The sequence below is a fragment of the Rana temporaria genome, chromosome 4 (assembly GCF_905171775.1).
Source record: "Rana temporaria chromosome 4, aRanTem1.1, whole genome shotgun sequence".
NCBI lineage: Eukaryota > Metazoa > Chordata > Amphibia > Anura > Ranidae > Rana > Rana temporaria.
This window is the reverse complement of record NC_053492.1, coordinates 446,079,327-446,093,320: the sequence shown is the minus strand read 5'-3', so window position 1 is coordinate 446,093,320 and position 13,994 is coordinate 446,079,327. Positions and strand designations below refer to the sequence as shown.

General features: G+C 48.7%; 1 protein-coding gene across 3 annotated transcripts in view; it reads left to right on the top strand.

Annotated features, from left to right (window-relative positions):
* The window catches only part of THADA (THADA armadillo repeat containing), a 779,727-nt gene that overhangs the window by 83,342 nt on the left and 682,391 nt on the right, over nucleotides 1-13,994 (top strand). For all 3 annotated transcript variants that reach the window (XM_040351533.1, XM_040351532.1, XM_040351531.1), the window contains exons 18-20: nucleotides 1,385-1,520; nucleotides 4,823-4,959; nucleotides 9,839-10,000. In XM_040351533.1, the coding sequence (XP_040207467.1) occupies nucleotides 1,385-1,520; nucleotides 4,823-4,959; nucleotides 9,839-10,000 (435 nt within the window). The remainder of the gene's footprint in view (nucleotides 1-1,384; nucleotides 1,521-4,822; nucleotides 4,960-9,838; nucleotides 10,001-13,994) is intronic.

Below are 13,994 nucleotides of genomic sequence, written 5' to 3'. Positions count from 1 at the left end.
GGCTCCTCTTATTTATTTTATTTTTTTTTAGTTACGAAAAAAAAACTTCATGTTTTTAGTTACTCTGACTTCCTGTTGTGCCTCTGAGACAGAAAATGAATGGAGATTTTTGTATTTATTTTTTTAAAACTGATTGGGCTAGATTCAGGTAGCCAGGCGCATTGTTACGGCGGCGTATCGTATTTACGCTACGCCGCCGTAAATCAGAGAGGCAAGTGCTGTATTCACAAAGCACTTGCCTCCTAAGTTACGGCGGCGTAGCGTAAATGGGGCCGGCGTAAGCGCACCTAATTCAAATGAGGATGAGGGGGGCGTGTTTTATGTAAATGGGTGGTGACCCGACGTGATTGACGTTTTTTACGAACGGCACATGCGCCGTCCGTGTACATATCCCAGTGTGCATTGCTCCAAAGTACGCCGCAAGGACGTATTGGTTTCGACGTGAATGTAAATTACGTCCAGCCCTATTCGCGAACGACTTGCGCAAACGACGTCAAAAATTCAAAATTCGACGCGGGAACGACGTCCATACTTAACATTGCGTACGCCTCATAGAAGCAGGAGCAACGTTACGCCGGAAAAGCCTTACGCAAACAACGTAAAAAAATTCCGCCGGGGCGCACGTACGTTTGTGAATCGGCGTATCTAGGTCATTTGCATATTCTACGCCGAAAACGACGGAAGCGCCACCTAGCGGCCAGCGTAAATATGCACCCTAAGATACTTAGGCTAATTCCGGCGTATCTTGCTTTCTGAATACAGAAAGAAGATACGCCGGCGCAGCTTTGAATTTACGCGGCGTATCTATAGATACGCCAATGTAAATCCTTGCTGAATCTAGCCCATTGTGTGTACCAGGCTTAAGAATTTTGGTTCATCTGAGAAAAATTATCCATCCTGCCCCCTTAGAACTTTCTTGTCACTACAGTTGAAAACAATCATCAATTTGTCCCCGCCAACCTTTGAAAAATTAAACAACCACTCTAAAACCAAAAATTTTCAAACAAAATTCTAATGGCAATTCTTAAGTAAGTAAGTGTAATATCTTACATTTTAGAGTAGTGATGAAGGCAAGTTTTTGAGGGAAAATCTTCCATGGGGGATAAAAATGTTCTGGTGACAGTTGTGAATTTTCCTCAGTTGGGAATGCCTCTCACTTCCTGTTGTGTCTCCAAGACAGGAAGTGAAGAAAAATCCCGACAGCGAGACAGATATAAAAAAAAAACCCTGATTGTAGTTTTAACCCATCGTTACTCTGCCTAAAAGTAGAAAGAAATGTTCTGGCTATACATTTATCCTAAATGAGAACAATTGATGAATGATGCTGAATGTTTATTGCAGTAAAATGAATGTTCCAATCTTGTGTATGGTTTATATTTTTCAGTGGTCAGAGTGTTGATGGACATCCTTGAGCGTGAAATTTTACAAGCGGAGAGTTCCTTGCTGGAGGCTGCATCCTCGTTTCCTTTGTATGGCCGGGTGCACTGTATCATCGGGGCGTTGGAGCAATTGTCTGTGGGGTAAGTGATATTCTTTAACAAGATCTATACCCCTAACCCAAATAATAATGCAGATCTGCTATTGACTCCCCCCCCCCCCCCCCCCCTGTTTTCAACTTGTGTGCACACGTCTGCACCTAAAATGACATGTTTGCCTTAAGCCTGGTACACACAATCTGACAAAGCGTAGGACTTTTGTCCGAAGGGCGTTGGCCAGGAATTTGTCTTGCATACAAACGGCAAATAATTGTCCGCCAACAAACACAAAACTAAGTGGTTTTTGATCAATTTAGCGCCACCCTTTGGGCACCGTCTGCTAATGTCGTATTTGGTGAGCATTGATTCCGAGCAGGCGTGTTTGTACTTTTGACTTTTGTCCGATGGACTTGTGTACACACGCTCGGAAAATCCGGCAACACACAATTGTTGGCAGAATTTTTTTAAAGCGTGCTATCCCACATTTGTTCACGGAAAACCAGTCAACAATTGCCCGATGGAGCGTACAAACAGTCGGATTTTCCACCAACAGGCTGTCGTCGCACAATTCCCATTGGAAAATCCAATCGTGTGTACGAGGCTTTAGGTTCACACTGATTCGATTCGGATGAAACACAGCGAATCCTGTGCATTTCCCACACTGCATTACAATAAAACCTGGAGTCTGGCTACAGCTGCACCAGATTTTGTGTGCTCCAGTTTTAGTAACTTTCCCTCCATATTTTGCCTTACAATGTTCATTCTCCAACTTTTGTTCTGTAAATGTGATGATAATCTTCTTTCATTGTAACAGCCCAAACAGGCTCAGCATTTGTAATTAGAAAATCTGTAGTGTCTGCACCCCTTTATGCCTAGTACACACCATCACAAAATCGTACGAAAAATGCTTTTCGGCTTTCCCACGGGAGCGCGGATCGCCTCCTTCCCGTCCGTCTCTCCCTCCGGCGGGAGGGCGGAGCGCCTCCTTCCCGTCCGTCTCTCCCTCCGGCGGGAGGGCGGAGCGCCTCCTTCCCGTCCGTCTCTCCCTCCGGCGGGAGGGCGGAGCGCCTCCTTCCCGTCCGTCTCTCCCTCCGGCGGGAGGGCGGAGCGCCTCCTTCCCGTCCGTCTCTCCCTCCGGCGGGAGGGCGGATCGCCTCCTTCCCGTCCGTCTCTCCCTCCGGCGGGAGGGGACGGATCGCCTCCTTCCAGTCCGTCTCTCCCTCCGGCGGGAGGGGACGGATCGCCTCCTTCCCGTCCGTCTCTCCCTCCGGCGGGAGGGGAAGGATCGCCTCCTTCCCGTCCGTCTCTCCCTCCGGCGGGAGGGGACGGATCGCCTCCTTCCCGTCCGTCTCTCCCTCCGGCGGGAGGGGACAGATCGCCTCCTTCCCGTCCGTCTCTCCCTCCGGCGGGAGGGGACAGATCGCCTCCTTCCCGTCCGTCTCTCCCTCCGGCGGGAGGGGACAGATCGCCTCCTTCCCGTCCGTCTCTCCCTCCGGTGGGAGGGCGGATCGCCTCCTTCCCGTCCGTCTCTCCCTCTGGCGGGAGGGCGGGTCGCCTCCTTCCCGTCCGTCTCTCCCTCTGGCGGGGGGGCGGGTCGCCTCCTTCCCGTCCGTCCCTCCCTCCGGCGGGAGGGCGGGTCGCCTCCTTCCCATCCGTCTCTCCCTCCGGCGGGAGGGCGGATCGCCTCCTTCCCGTCCGTCTCTCCCTCCGGCGGGAGGGGACAGATCGCCTCCTTCCCGTCCGTCTCTCCCTCCGGCGGGAGGGGACAGATCGCCTCCTTCCCGTCCGTCTCTCCCTCCGGCGGGAGGGGACAGATCGCCTCCTTCCCGTCCGTCTCTCCCTCCGGTGGGAGGGCGGATCGCCTCCTTCCCGTCCGTCTCTCCCTCTGGCGGGAGGGCGGGTCGCCTCCTTCCCGTCCGTCTCTCCCTCTGGCGGGAGGGCGGGTCGCCTCCTTCCCGTCCGTCCCTCCCTCCGGCGGGAGGGCGGGTCGCCTCCTTCCCATCCGTCTCTCCCTCCGGCGGGAGGGCGGATCGCCTCCTTCCCGTCCGTCTCTCCCTCCGGCGGGAGGGCGGGTCGCCTCCTTCCCGTCCGTCTCGCCCCCCCGTCCCGAAAATGTAACTTCTGTTGCATGGGGATGAATCTAGTTGGAATTGTAGATCTGTTCTGACTTCTGTGAAAAGCACCGATCGAATCTCACAAACGTGATACATAAGATTTTTGGAGGATGTCTGTACTCTTACGATATACAGAGCACCTTTAGGTTGCCAATCTGTTTGAAAAAAATGTTGAGGCTACATATTGAAAAAAGTCTGGATTACAAAAGTAGACTGTTATTGTAACTGTGTTTGCAAATGATTCCTTTTGCGTTTTAGGCTCATTCACTGTGTGATTTAAAATGCGATGCAGAATCGCATGAGAATGGAAATTACATTTGTTTTCAATGGTACCCTTTCACATTATTTCAACTCAGCATGGTGCGATTTTGGAAAAGGTTCCTGTTCTATTTTGGTGCGATTCCTACATGATTTTGGCGCCATAGAATAAACCACATCCAAGTTGCATCCCATAATCGCACTGAAAATCAGATCAAAATTGTACTGCAGCAGTGTGAACCTGGCCCTAATTTAACCTGGGAGAGAGGTAAACCAGCCAGCAGCCCGTTATAGTAGTCCAGATGCGGAAGGATGAGAGCGCGCACCACAGCGATCCTGGCCTGATCAGTTGGATAGGGCAGAAAAGCGGTGAAGCAGCCACATTTTAAAGTGGCAAGTTTTGACCACCTGGTCCACGCGTGGTCCCAGGGTTGGGCCCTCATCAATGTGGACACCCAGCGTCCTCACCGTAGATGCAGATTTAGGAAACTCCCCACCTTCGTCAGGCCATGATAACACCCAAACCTCTCCCGTAATGTTGCTCGACCGAAGCACCTCCGTTTTGGCCTGGTTGAGCTGAAGGAAATTGAGCCCCATCCGGGGTGGAAACTGACGGGCTGATAGGGTTTTTTTTTTCTTCTCGGGGCTTTTTTATTCTTTTATTTTTTTATTTTTTCTATTTTTATTTGGTTTATGTTATTGTTTTTTAATGTTTTTTTTGTTTTGATGTTTGTGATTTTATTGTTGTATGTATGGCGAATGGCACCTGGTCCCGTCACCGGGTAGCGTTTTGATACTTATGTGATTTAACGCTTAACAAAAATATTCAATAAACAATAATCTCGTTTAGGGTAAAATTATTTGTTTCTTGGTGGTTTTGTGATTTTTAAAATTTCTGCTGCTTTTATTTGTCACTTTTTTTTTTCTTCTTGATGTGCTGAAGTTATTGATGAAAATATCTGTGATTGTCCTCAGGAGTCTCCTGGCGGTTGAGGATTGGAGAAAGTTGCTATTTCAGCTGATTACATTGTCTTATCGCCTTTCTGCCATCGTCTCGCCTGTTGTGCACAGTTCTTCTCCAGAAGGTCTGATGCCAATGGATACCGAATCAGGTAAGTCTTTCTTATGCTCAGATAGTAATGACTATATTTAGTGTGAAGGGATGCTAGGAAATGGTTCATATAAATGGCTTTTAAAATGCAGTGATTATTTTGTAAAAGTCGCACATTCACCCTGGGTTCACACTAGTGCGACACGGGATCCAGCGCGATTCCAGCGCCGGTTTTTGCATTGCTCCTCTTTCACAGCTCGTTCACGTTGCCTTGTGTGAAACGCTGCCGGTGTCATTAACAAAGTTCAAGACATGCCCAGTTTAGTTCGCAGATCGCACACAGACGTGAACGCATATGTAAGTCGCACCCACATATGTAAACGGCATTCAAACCACACATGAACCCCCTCTGTAACTCTAAACAGGTAACGTGTAAAAAATGTAAAGGGTTACCTATGGAGATTTTTAAGTACCAAATCTTGGAGCCGTTCCACGAGTGTGCATCATTTTAAAGCGTGACATGTTCGGTGTCTCTTTACTCGGCGTAACATCATCATTCACATTATCCAAACAAATTGGGCTAACTTTACCGTTTTTTTTTTATTATTCATGAAACTTTTTTTTCCAAAAAAACACGTTTGAAATAAAATAAATAAATAAATAAATAATAATAAAAAAAAAATATATATATATATATATATATATATATATATATATATATATATATATATATATATATATATATATATATATATATATATATATATATATATATATATATATATATAAAAATATATATATATATATATATATAAATATATATATATATATATATATATATATATAAATATATATATATATATATATAAATATATATATAAAAATAATACATATAGTGGAACCTCGGATTGCGAGTATCGTGGTTAATGAGCGTTTTGCAATACGAGCAAATTTATTTTTATTTTTTTTAAATCCTGACTCGGTTTGCGAGTGTCTCATAAAACGAGCAAGATTGAAGGCGTTCAGAAATATTCAAACACTCCGTTTCTGAGGGTTTCCGAATGCAGCCGAACGATCTCTGAGTATTTGAGTCTCTCAGGTGCCCCCCCCACCTCTGGTCACATTCGGTATTGCATGCCATAGAAGTCAAAGTGGAACAAATTATTTTTATTTCCATTGACTTCTTATATGGGGAAACTCGCTTTGATATGCGAGTGCTTTGGATTACAAGCATTCTCCTGGAACGGATTATGCTCGTAATCTAAGGTTCCACTGTATAATGTTTGGGGGTTCTGAGTAATTTTTTAGAAAAAAATTAGATTTTTACATGTGGGAGTGAAGTACCAGAATTGTCCCGGATGGGAAGTGGTTAATATAGTTTCTATCCCAGACAGTGTGCAGCTCACCTTTTTGTGTGTACTGTATGCCTGTGTTTATATCTGTACATTTTTTATTTTTTACATATAAAAAGAGAAAACATGCATATATCCTTTGCGTTAAAAACAAAAACATAAGGGAAAACCCTGGTTGCAGCCTCATAACTGCATATCGGGCATTTTCGATTGCAAACTCAGTTGCATGCCAAGTGTCATAGATCGTCATGCATATTGTGATTTTCATGCAATGCATTTCTTGGCACAAAGTCTACATTTTCAGGGATGCATGTGCAGTGCATGTAACAAATATAATCTTAGGAAATGGTTCATGAGCCAACAGTTTGATAGCGTATCTTATGCGTAAGGTGATTGTAGCCGTATTGATGGACTGGCAATTCAGTTGTTGTGTACTGTGCATGATACTTTTTTTGCACTTAGGCTGCATTCACACCTGAGCGTAGCGTTTTGCCGCGATTTTGCTGCGGTTTTTGCCGCAATACTTGCGGCGGTTTTTACCACGATTTGCCGCAGTGTTGTTTTTAACCGCGATTTTGGACAGGTCTAGGGTCACAAATGTTAAAAACGGAGAAACGCCCAAATACGCTTAATTCGAGCGACAAAAAAGGGTCCAGAACTTGTTTGAGCTTCAGGCGTTCGGCGTCAGGCGTTTTTGAGTGGAGATGTGAACCATCTCCATTGAGAATAATGTATTTTTTCCCCTCTAGCGTTTTGGAGCTTCATGCTTCAGGCGACAAAACGCTCAGGTGTGAATGCAGCCTAAATGTTCACATTTTCAAGACAAGCTTTTTGGGCCCCCCCTAAGGTTCATGCAGTGCTGTTGCACAAGGTATACGTTTTGCGAATACCTTGGTTATCAGACCAGTGGTCTCCAAACTGCAGCCTGGGTCCAGATGTGGCCCTATGCTTGACTTTATTTGGTCCTTGGGCCCTTGTCCCAACAATGAGGCACTGTTTGCTGACACAAACATTGGGTTATTATTTGTCCTATTTCCTGTAATGATGGAGCGCTATTCTTCCCACTGACACCAATCTGGGGCCTTATTTCTCCCACTAATACCAATCATGGGGCATTATTCTTAACAATAGGAGTTATTCCTGGCCATAGGCGTTATGTTTTTTTATATATAATATATTCCCACTGACCTCTGACGCTGACCAGTCACAGTCCAGCCCCCCTAAATCCTAAAGGACTGTAAACTTCCTCTATGTTTAGAAAGTTTTGAGACCCCTGGTTTAGACCTTAGAAGAAGGGGGTATACTCAGAAACCTTATACTGACAATGTAACTGTTAGGCCCCTTTTACACGGGTGGATCTGGTTTTGCTCATCATGGGATGTGTCCACTGATCCCCTATTGAGTGGAGCGGCCAGATGACAGGTCCATGTCTGCTCCGCTTATGCAGTGCGTACACAGACAGAGCACACTCTGGTTTATGGGCAGCTGGATGTAAAGGCACCGGCTGTCCGTTTACATCCGATTGCCCTCCAATCCGGCCAGGCGAAAGGGAACAGATCCCCTGCTCCTTTTTTATTTTTTTACTGCTCTTTAATTGAAAATAATTTGCAAAGAGTATAGCCCTGCAGCCTGCAACCTCTGGTGCAAATAAAGTATCAGACAGTACACAACTGTGTTATAGCCAGTGTTTATTTCATCAATGAAAATATTTTTACAGATAAAATTAACACTATATTCAACTAAAATACGACTGAAACTAAAATGGACTTTTAGTCAAAAGACTATAAAACTAAATCAAAATTTGAAGTCAAAATTAACACTAGGTATATGTATCACAATGGCTAAATCTGTGTCTGTAGTGCATGTTCAAACCTTAATACCATAAATAACATGTTCGATTTTTTTTTTCTCCAGGAGTATATACCGTATTTATGGGGCTATAACACGCCCCGGCATATAGCGCGCACCCCCAAACTTGGTTTGGATGCCCCCTCGTCGGTGTCTTGCCCGTCGTCCTGCCCGTCGTCCATTGGCGGCCTCGTCCGGTCCGGCGTCCTTCTGCGACCATCGTGGTGTCCTCCTCGCTCAATCCCCGCTTCCCGCGCTGTGTTCGAACCACTGCACTGACATATACCGAACGCAGTACACTCAGGTATAGTCGGGCAGGCTCGGCATATCTCGCGTAAAGGACGTACAGGACGTGACCGCGAGAGGAGCCGAGCCTGCCCGACTATACCCGAGTGTACTGCGCTCGGTATATGTCAGCGCAGTGGTTCTAACACAGCGCGGGTATCGGCGCATATTGCGCACCCACGATTTTGCCCTGAAAATTTTCAGGGCAAAAAGTGCGCGGTATACGCCGATAAATACGGTAATGAGTTTGGAAATTATAGAGCAGAGGTCTCCAAACTTTTATAAACAAGGTGCCAGTTACCTGTCCTTCCCACTGACACGTTGGTGTCAGTGGGAGGAATAGTGCCCCGTCATTGGTATAAGTGGGAGGAATAGTGCCCCATCAGTGATGTCAGTGGGAGGAATAGTGCCCCATCAGTGATGTCAGTGGGAGGGATAGTGCCCCATCATTGATGTCAGTGGGAGGAATAGTGCCCATCGTTGGTGTCAGTAAGAGGAATAGAGCCCCATTGTTGGTGTCAGTGGGAAGGAAAGTGCCCCATTGTTGGTGTCAGTGGGAAGGAAAGTGCCCCATTGTTGGTGTCAGTGGGAGGAATGGTGCCCCATTGTTGGTGTCAGTGGAAGTAAACAATGCCAAATCTTTAGTGCGAGAAATAGTGCCTCATCACTGGTATCAGTGGGAGGTAATAGTCCCCCATCGTTGGGGTCAGTAGAAGGAATAGTCCCCCAAGGGCCGGATAATAGCAAGCAAAGGACTGCAGTTAGAAGACCACTGTTCTAGAGAAACGCTTATGATTTAACTAAACCCATTCGATTTTAGTCAACTAAAATGTACTGGAGATTTTAGTCGAAACGGTTCAGATGACGGTTCAGATGACTAAAATATGACTAAAACTAAATAGAAATGTGACCTAAAAATGAACACGGTTATAGCACATCTCTAAACAATGGGAAAAGGTCTAAGAATTCCCCCCCAGAGAAGGTTTAGGGGGACAGAAGCTCTGCGGAAGGATTTCAGGGTAGGATCCAAAATGGAGAACTGTAACCCCCACCCATTGTCCTCATCATTTCTCTTTTTATATGTAACAAAAATTTGATTTTATTTGTTTTTTTTTCTAAATCTGTGCCCATGATTAAATGTGCCCATGATTAATGTCCCAATTTTCTCTGTGTGTTTTCAGCAATACTTGTTGCTTTTCTCCGAGTTCTTCTTCAATGTACTTCCCTTTAATGCATTTTGTCTCATGACCTTTTATTTCCATAGCTGTTAACAGTTGATCTGTATGAGACTATTTTGTGTGTACTCCTTTGTGCCGAACGGCACAACCGCCGTGCCATCAGACGTTTTGGGTCCTGTTACCTAAAACAGTGAGGGGCACAGCGATGAACTCTGGGAGACAAAGCTGTTTGCGGTTCACCGTCCCCCCCACTGACTGCGCTCATTGTCTCTCGCAGAAGCCGCGGCTCAGTTGCACATGATAATGAGGGAGATCAAACCACGGGACACAAATGATTACTTCACGCAGCCAAGAATATTACAGAAAGACTATGACCTACATTCCCAGGCCCTCCCCGAAGACCGCGTACCGTCCAATACCCTCTGTGCAGAAATGAAAGGTAATGACATGTCATTAAAGCAATTAAAAACCTGATTAGTCAGCTGTGTTGATGGACTGCGGAAATGCCGGCCTAACCAAAAAAGTGCCGAAAATATGAATTGTCCTGTACCGTTTACAGCCGGCCCAGATTCTGATAGAAGTTTTTTGGGTCCAGAAGCATTCTAGAACACCAGTTGTGCCATCACATGTTCCAGATTTGGTTCTGGGCTCGCCATTAACAAACAGGCTTTTAGCGTTTAACGCCCCCCCCCCCCTGTCATTTTACATTTTCCTTGTGGGCTCACTAGGCTTTGATCAAACACTGCGGCCTTAAGTAGTGCCGACAAGTTAAGGAATTCCTTTTTCTTTGCCATTAAAGATTTAGCAGCATGGGATTGCTGGCTTGCTTTGTATCGGGCCATGTTTAAAGCTATATGAAAATATATGCGGCGCCGATCTGCCCTATGATGTGAATAATGTGGATTGACTGGGTACACCTGCATTACATGGGAACATGGCAGTTTAATGGGACAAGGCTCCCACACTCCTTTCCTGATTCAGAAAGATTCAGTAAATAGTCTCAGCGGTTGTGCAGCCTTAAAGGGAACCTGTCGCGTTCCCCTGAATCGCACCAAAAATTCCCAATAAAGTGTAGGCAACACCAGGGTCCTACAGGCAGGGCCGATCCGCTCTATAGGCTCACTATACAAGCTGCTTAGGGCCCCGCAAAGCTGCAAAGGGCCCCCGAAATTACTAGAGGCACCGCCTGGTGAGAAGTCATTTTCGCCCCCTCACCCCGCTTCTCAACTTGCTGGCTGCATGGGAGAAGAGGTAAGAAGTCAGCACCCCCTGCTTCTCAATTTAATGTAAGATGTAATTTCCGACAGCAGAACACCCCCTCCCCCCGCTTCTCAACTTTCTTTAATGTGACATGTCACTGTCATCAGCGCCCCCCGCTTCTCATTTTTAATGTGCCATGTCATTTTGCTTAGGGCCCCAGGGAGGTCAGGATCGGCACTGCCTACAGGTACCTTTTTTATTATGACTAAAATTCCCATTCTGTGCACCCAGGGTGCCCTCTCACCTTGGGTGCACATGCTAATATAGTCGTCGACTTAGACTGGGTTCCAGTGTTCATTTCATTGACTAAAACAATTTAGGGGACTAAATGAATACTATTTTAGTCAACTAAAATATGACTAAAACAATTGGACAGTGAACGACAGCAGAAGCTGAGATTGGATAGTGAGGGAAAGCAGAGATTGGACTGAAGGACAGCAGAGACACAGGAGCGGAGAGGGGGCAGTGAGGTGGAGTAGAGCCTGGACTGTGTGGGACAACAGGGAGGAGGAACTGAGGAACAGCAGAAGTACAGGAACTGAGAGGGGGACAGTGAGGAACAGCAGACACTCAGGAGCTGGGAGGGGACAGTGAGGAACAGCAGACACTCAGGAGCCGGGAGGGGACATTGAGGTGCCACAGAGACACAGGAGCTGGGAGGGGACATTGAGGAACAGCAGACACTCAGGAGCTGGGAGCGGACATTGAGAGATTGCAGACACTCGGGAGCCGTGAGGGGACATTGAGAAACAGCAGACACTCAGGAGCTGGGAGGGGACAGTGAGGGATTGCAGACGATCGGGAGCTGTGAGGGCACATTAAAGGAACAGCAGACACTCAGGAGCTGGGAGGGGACAGTGAGGAACAGCAGACACTCAGGAGTTGGGAGGGGACATTGAGGTGCCGCAGAGACACAGGAACTGAGAGGGGACAGTGAGAAAAGTCAGAAACTCAGGAGCTGGAAGAGGACGCAGACACTCAGGAGCTGGCAGGGGACATTGAGGGGCCGCAGAGACACAGGAGCTGGGAGGGGACATTGAGGAACAGCAGACACTCAGGAGCTGGGAGAGGGACAGTGAGGGATCGCAGACACTCGGGAGCTGTGAAGGGTCATTAAAGGAACAGCAGACACTCAGGAGCTGGGAGGGGACAATGAGGGGTCGCAGACACTCAGGAGCTGGGAGGGGACAGTGAGGGGTCGCAGACACTCAGGAGCTGGGAGGGGAGAGTAAGGGATGGCAGACACTCAGGAGCTGGGAGGGGAGAGTGAGGGATTGCAGACACTCAGGAGCTGGGAGGGGACAGTGAGGGGTTGCAGACACTCAGGAGCTGGGAGGGGACAGTGAGGGTTTGCAGACACTCAGGAGCTGGGAGGAGACAGTGAGGGATGGCAGACACTCGGGAGCTGGGAGGGGATAGTGAGGGATCGCAGACACTCGGGAGCTGTGAGGGGACAGTGAGGGATGGCAGAAACTCAGGAGCTGGGAGAGGGACAGTGAGGGATCGCAGACACTCAGGAGCTGGGAGGGGAGAGTGAGGGATTGCAGGCACTCGGGAGCTGTGAGGGGACATTAAAGGAACAGCAGACACTCAGGAGCTGGGAGCGGACATTGAGGTGCAGCAGAGACACAGGAACTGAGAGGGGACAGTGAGAAAAGTCAGAAGCTCAGGAGCTGGAAGGGGACAGTGAGGAACAGCAGACACTCAGGAGCTGGGAGGGGACAGTGAGGGGTCGCAGACACTCAGGAGCTGGGAGAGGGACAGTGAGGGATCGCAGATACTCAGGAGCTGGGAGGGGACAGTGAGTAATGGCAGACATTCAGGAGCTGGGAGGGGATAGTGAGGGATGGCAGACACTCAGGAGCTGGGAGAGGGACAGTGAGGGATTGCAGACACTCGGGAGCTGTGAGGGGACATTAAAGGAACAGCAGACACTCAGGAGCTGGGAGGGGACAATGAGGGGTCGCAGACACTCAGGAGCTGGGAGGGGATAGTGAGGGATCGCAGACACTCGGGAGCTGTGAGGGGACAGTGAGGGATGGCAGACACTCAGGAGCTGGGAGAGGGACAGTGAGGGACCGCAGACACTCGGGAGCTGGGAGGGGACAGTGAGGGATGGCAGACACTCAGGAGCTGGGAGGAGACAGTGAGGGATGGCAGACACTCGGGAGCTGGGAGGGGATAGTGAGGGATCGCAGACACTCGGGAGCTGTGAGGGGACAGTGAGGGATGGCAGAAACTCAGGAGCTGGGAGAGGGACAGTGAGGGATCGCAGACACTCAGGAGCTGGGAGAGGGACAGTGAGGGATTGCAGACACTCGGGAGCTGTGAGGGGACATTAATAGAACAGCAGACACTCAGGAGCTGGGAGGGGACAATGAGGGGTCGCAGACACTCAGGAGCTGGGAGGGGATAGTGAGGGATCGCAGACACTCGGGAGCTGTGAGGGGACAGTGAGGGATGGCAGACACTCAGGAGCTGGGAGGGAACAGTGAGGGATTGCAGACACTCAGGAGCTGGGAGAGGGACAGTGAGGGATGGCAGACACTCAGGAGCTGGGAGGGGACAGTGAGGGATTGCAGACACTCAGGAGCTGGGAGGGGATAGTGAGGGATGGCAGACACTCAGGAGCTGGGAGAGGGACAGTGAGGGATTGCAGACACTCGGGAGCTGTGAGGGGACATTAAAGGAACAGCAGACACTCAGGAGCTGGGAGGGGACAATGAGGGGTCGCAGACACTCAGGAGCTGGGAGGGGATAGTGAGGGATCGCAGACACTCGGGAGCTGTGAGGGGACAGTGAGGGATCGCAGACACTCGGGAGCTGGGAGGGGACAGTGAGGGATTGCAGACACTCAGGAGCTGGGAGGGGACAGTGAGGGATGGCAGACACTCAGGAGCTGGGAGGGGATAGTGAGGGATCGCAGACACTCAGGAGCTGGGAGGGGACAGTGAGGGATTGCAGACTCGGGAGCTGGGAGAGGGACAGTGAGGGACCGCAGACACTCGGGAGCTGGGAGGGGACAGTGAGGGATGGCAGACACTCAGGAGCTGGGAGGAGACAGTGAGGGATCGCAGACACTCGGGAGCTGGGAGGGGATAGTGAGGGATCGCAGACACTCGGGAGCTGTGAGGGGACAGTGAGGGATGGCAGACACTCAGGAGCTGGGAGAG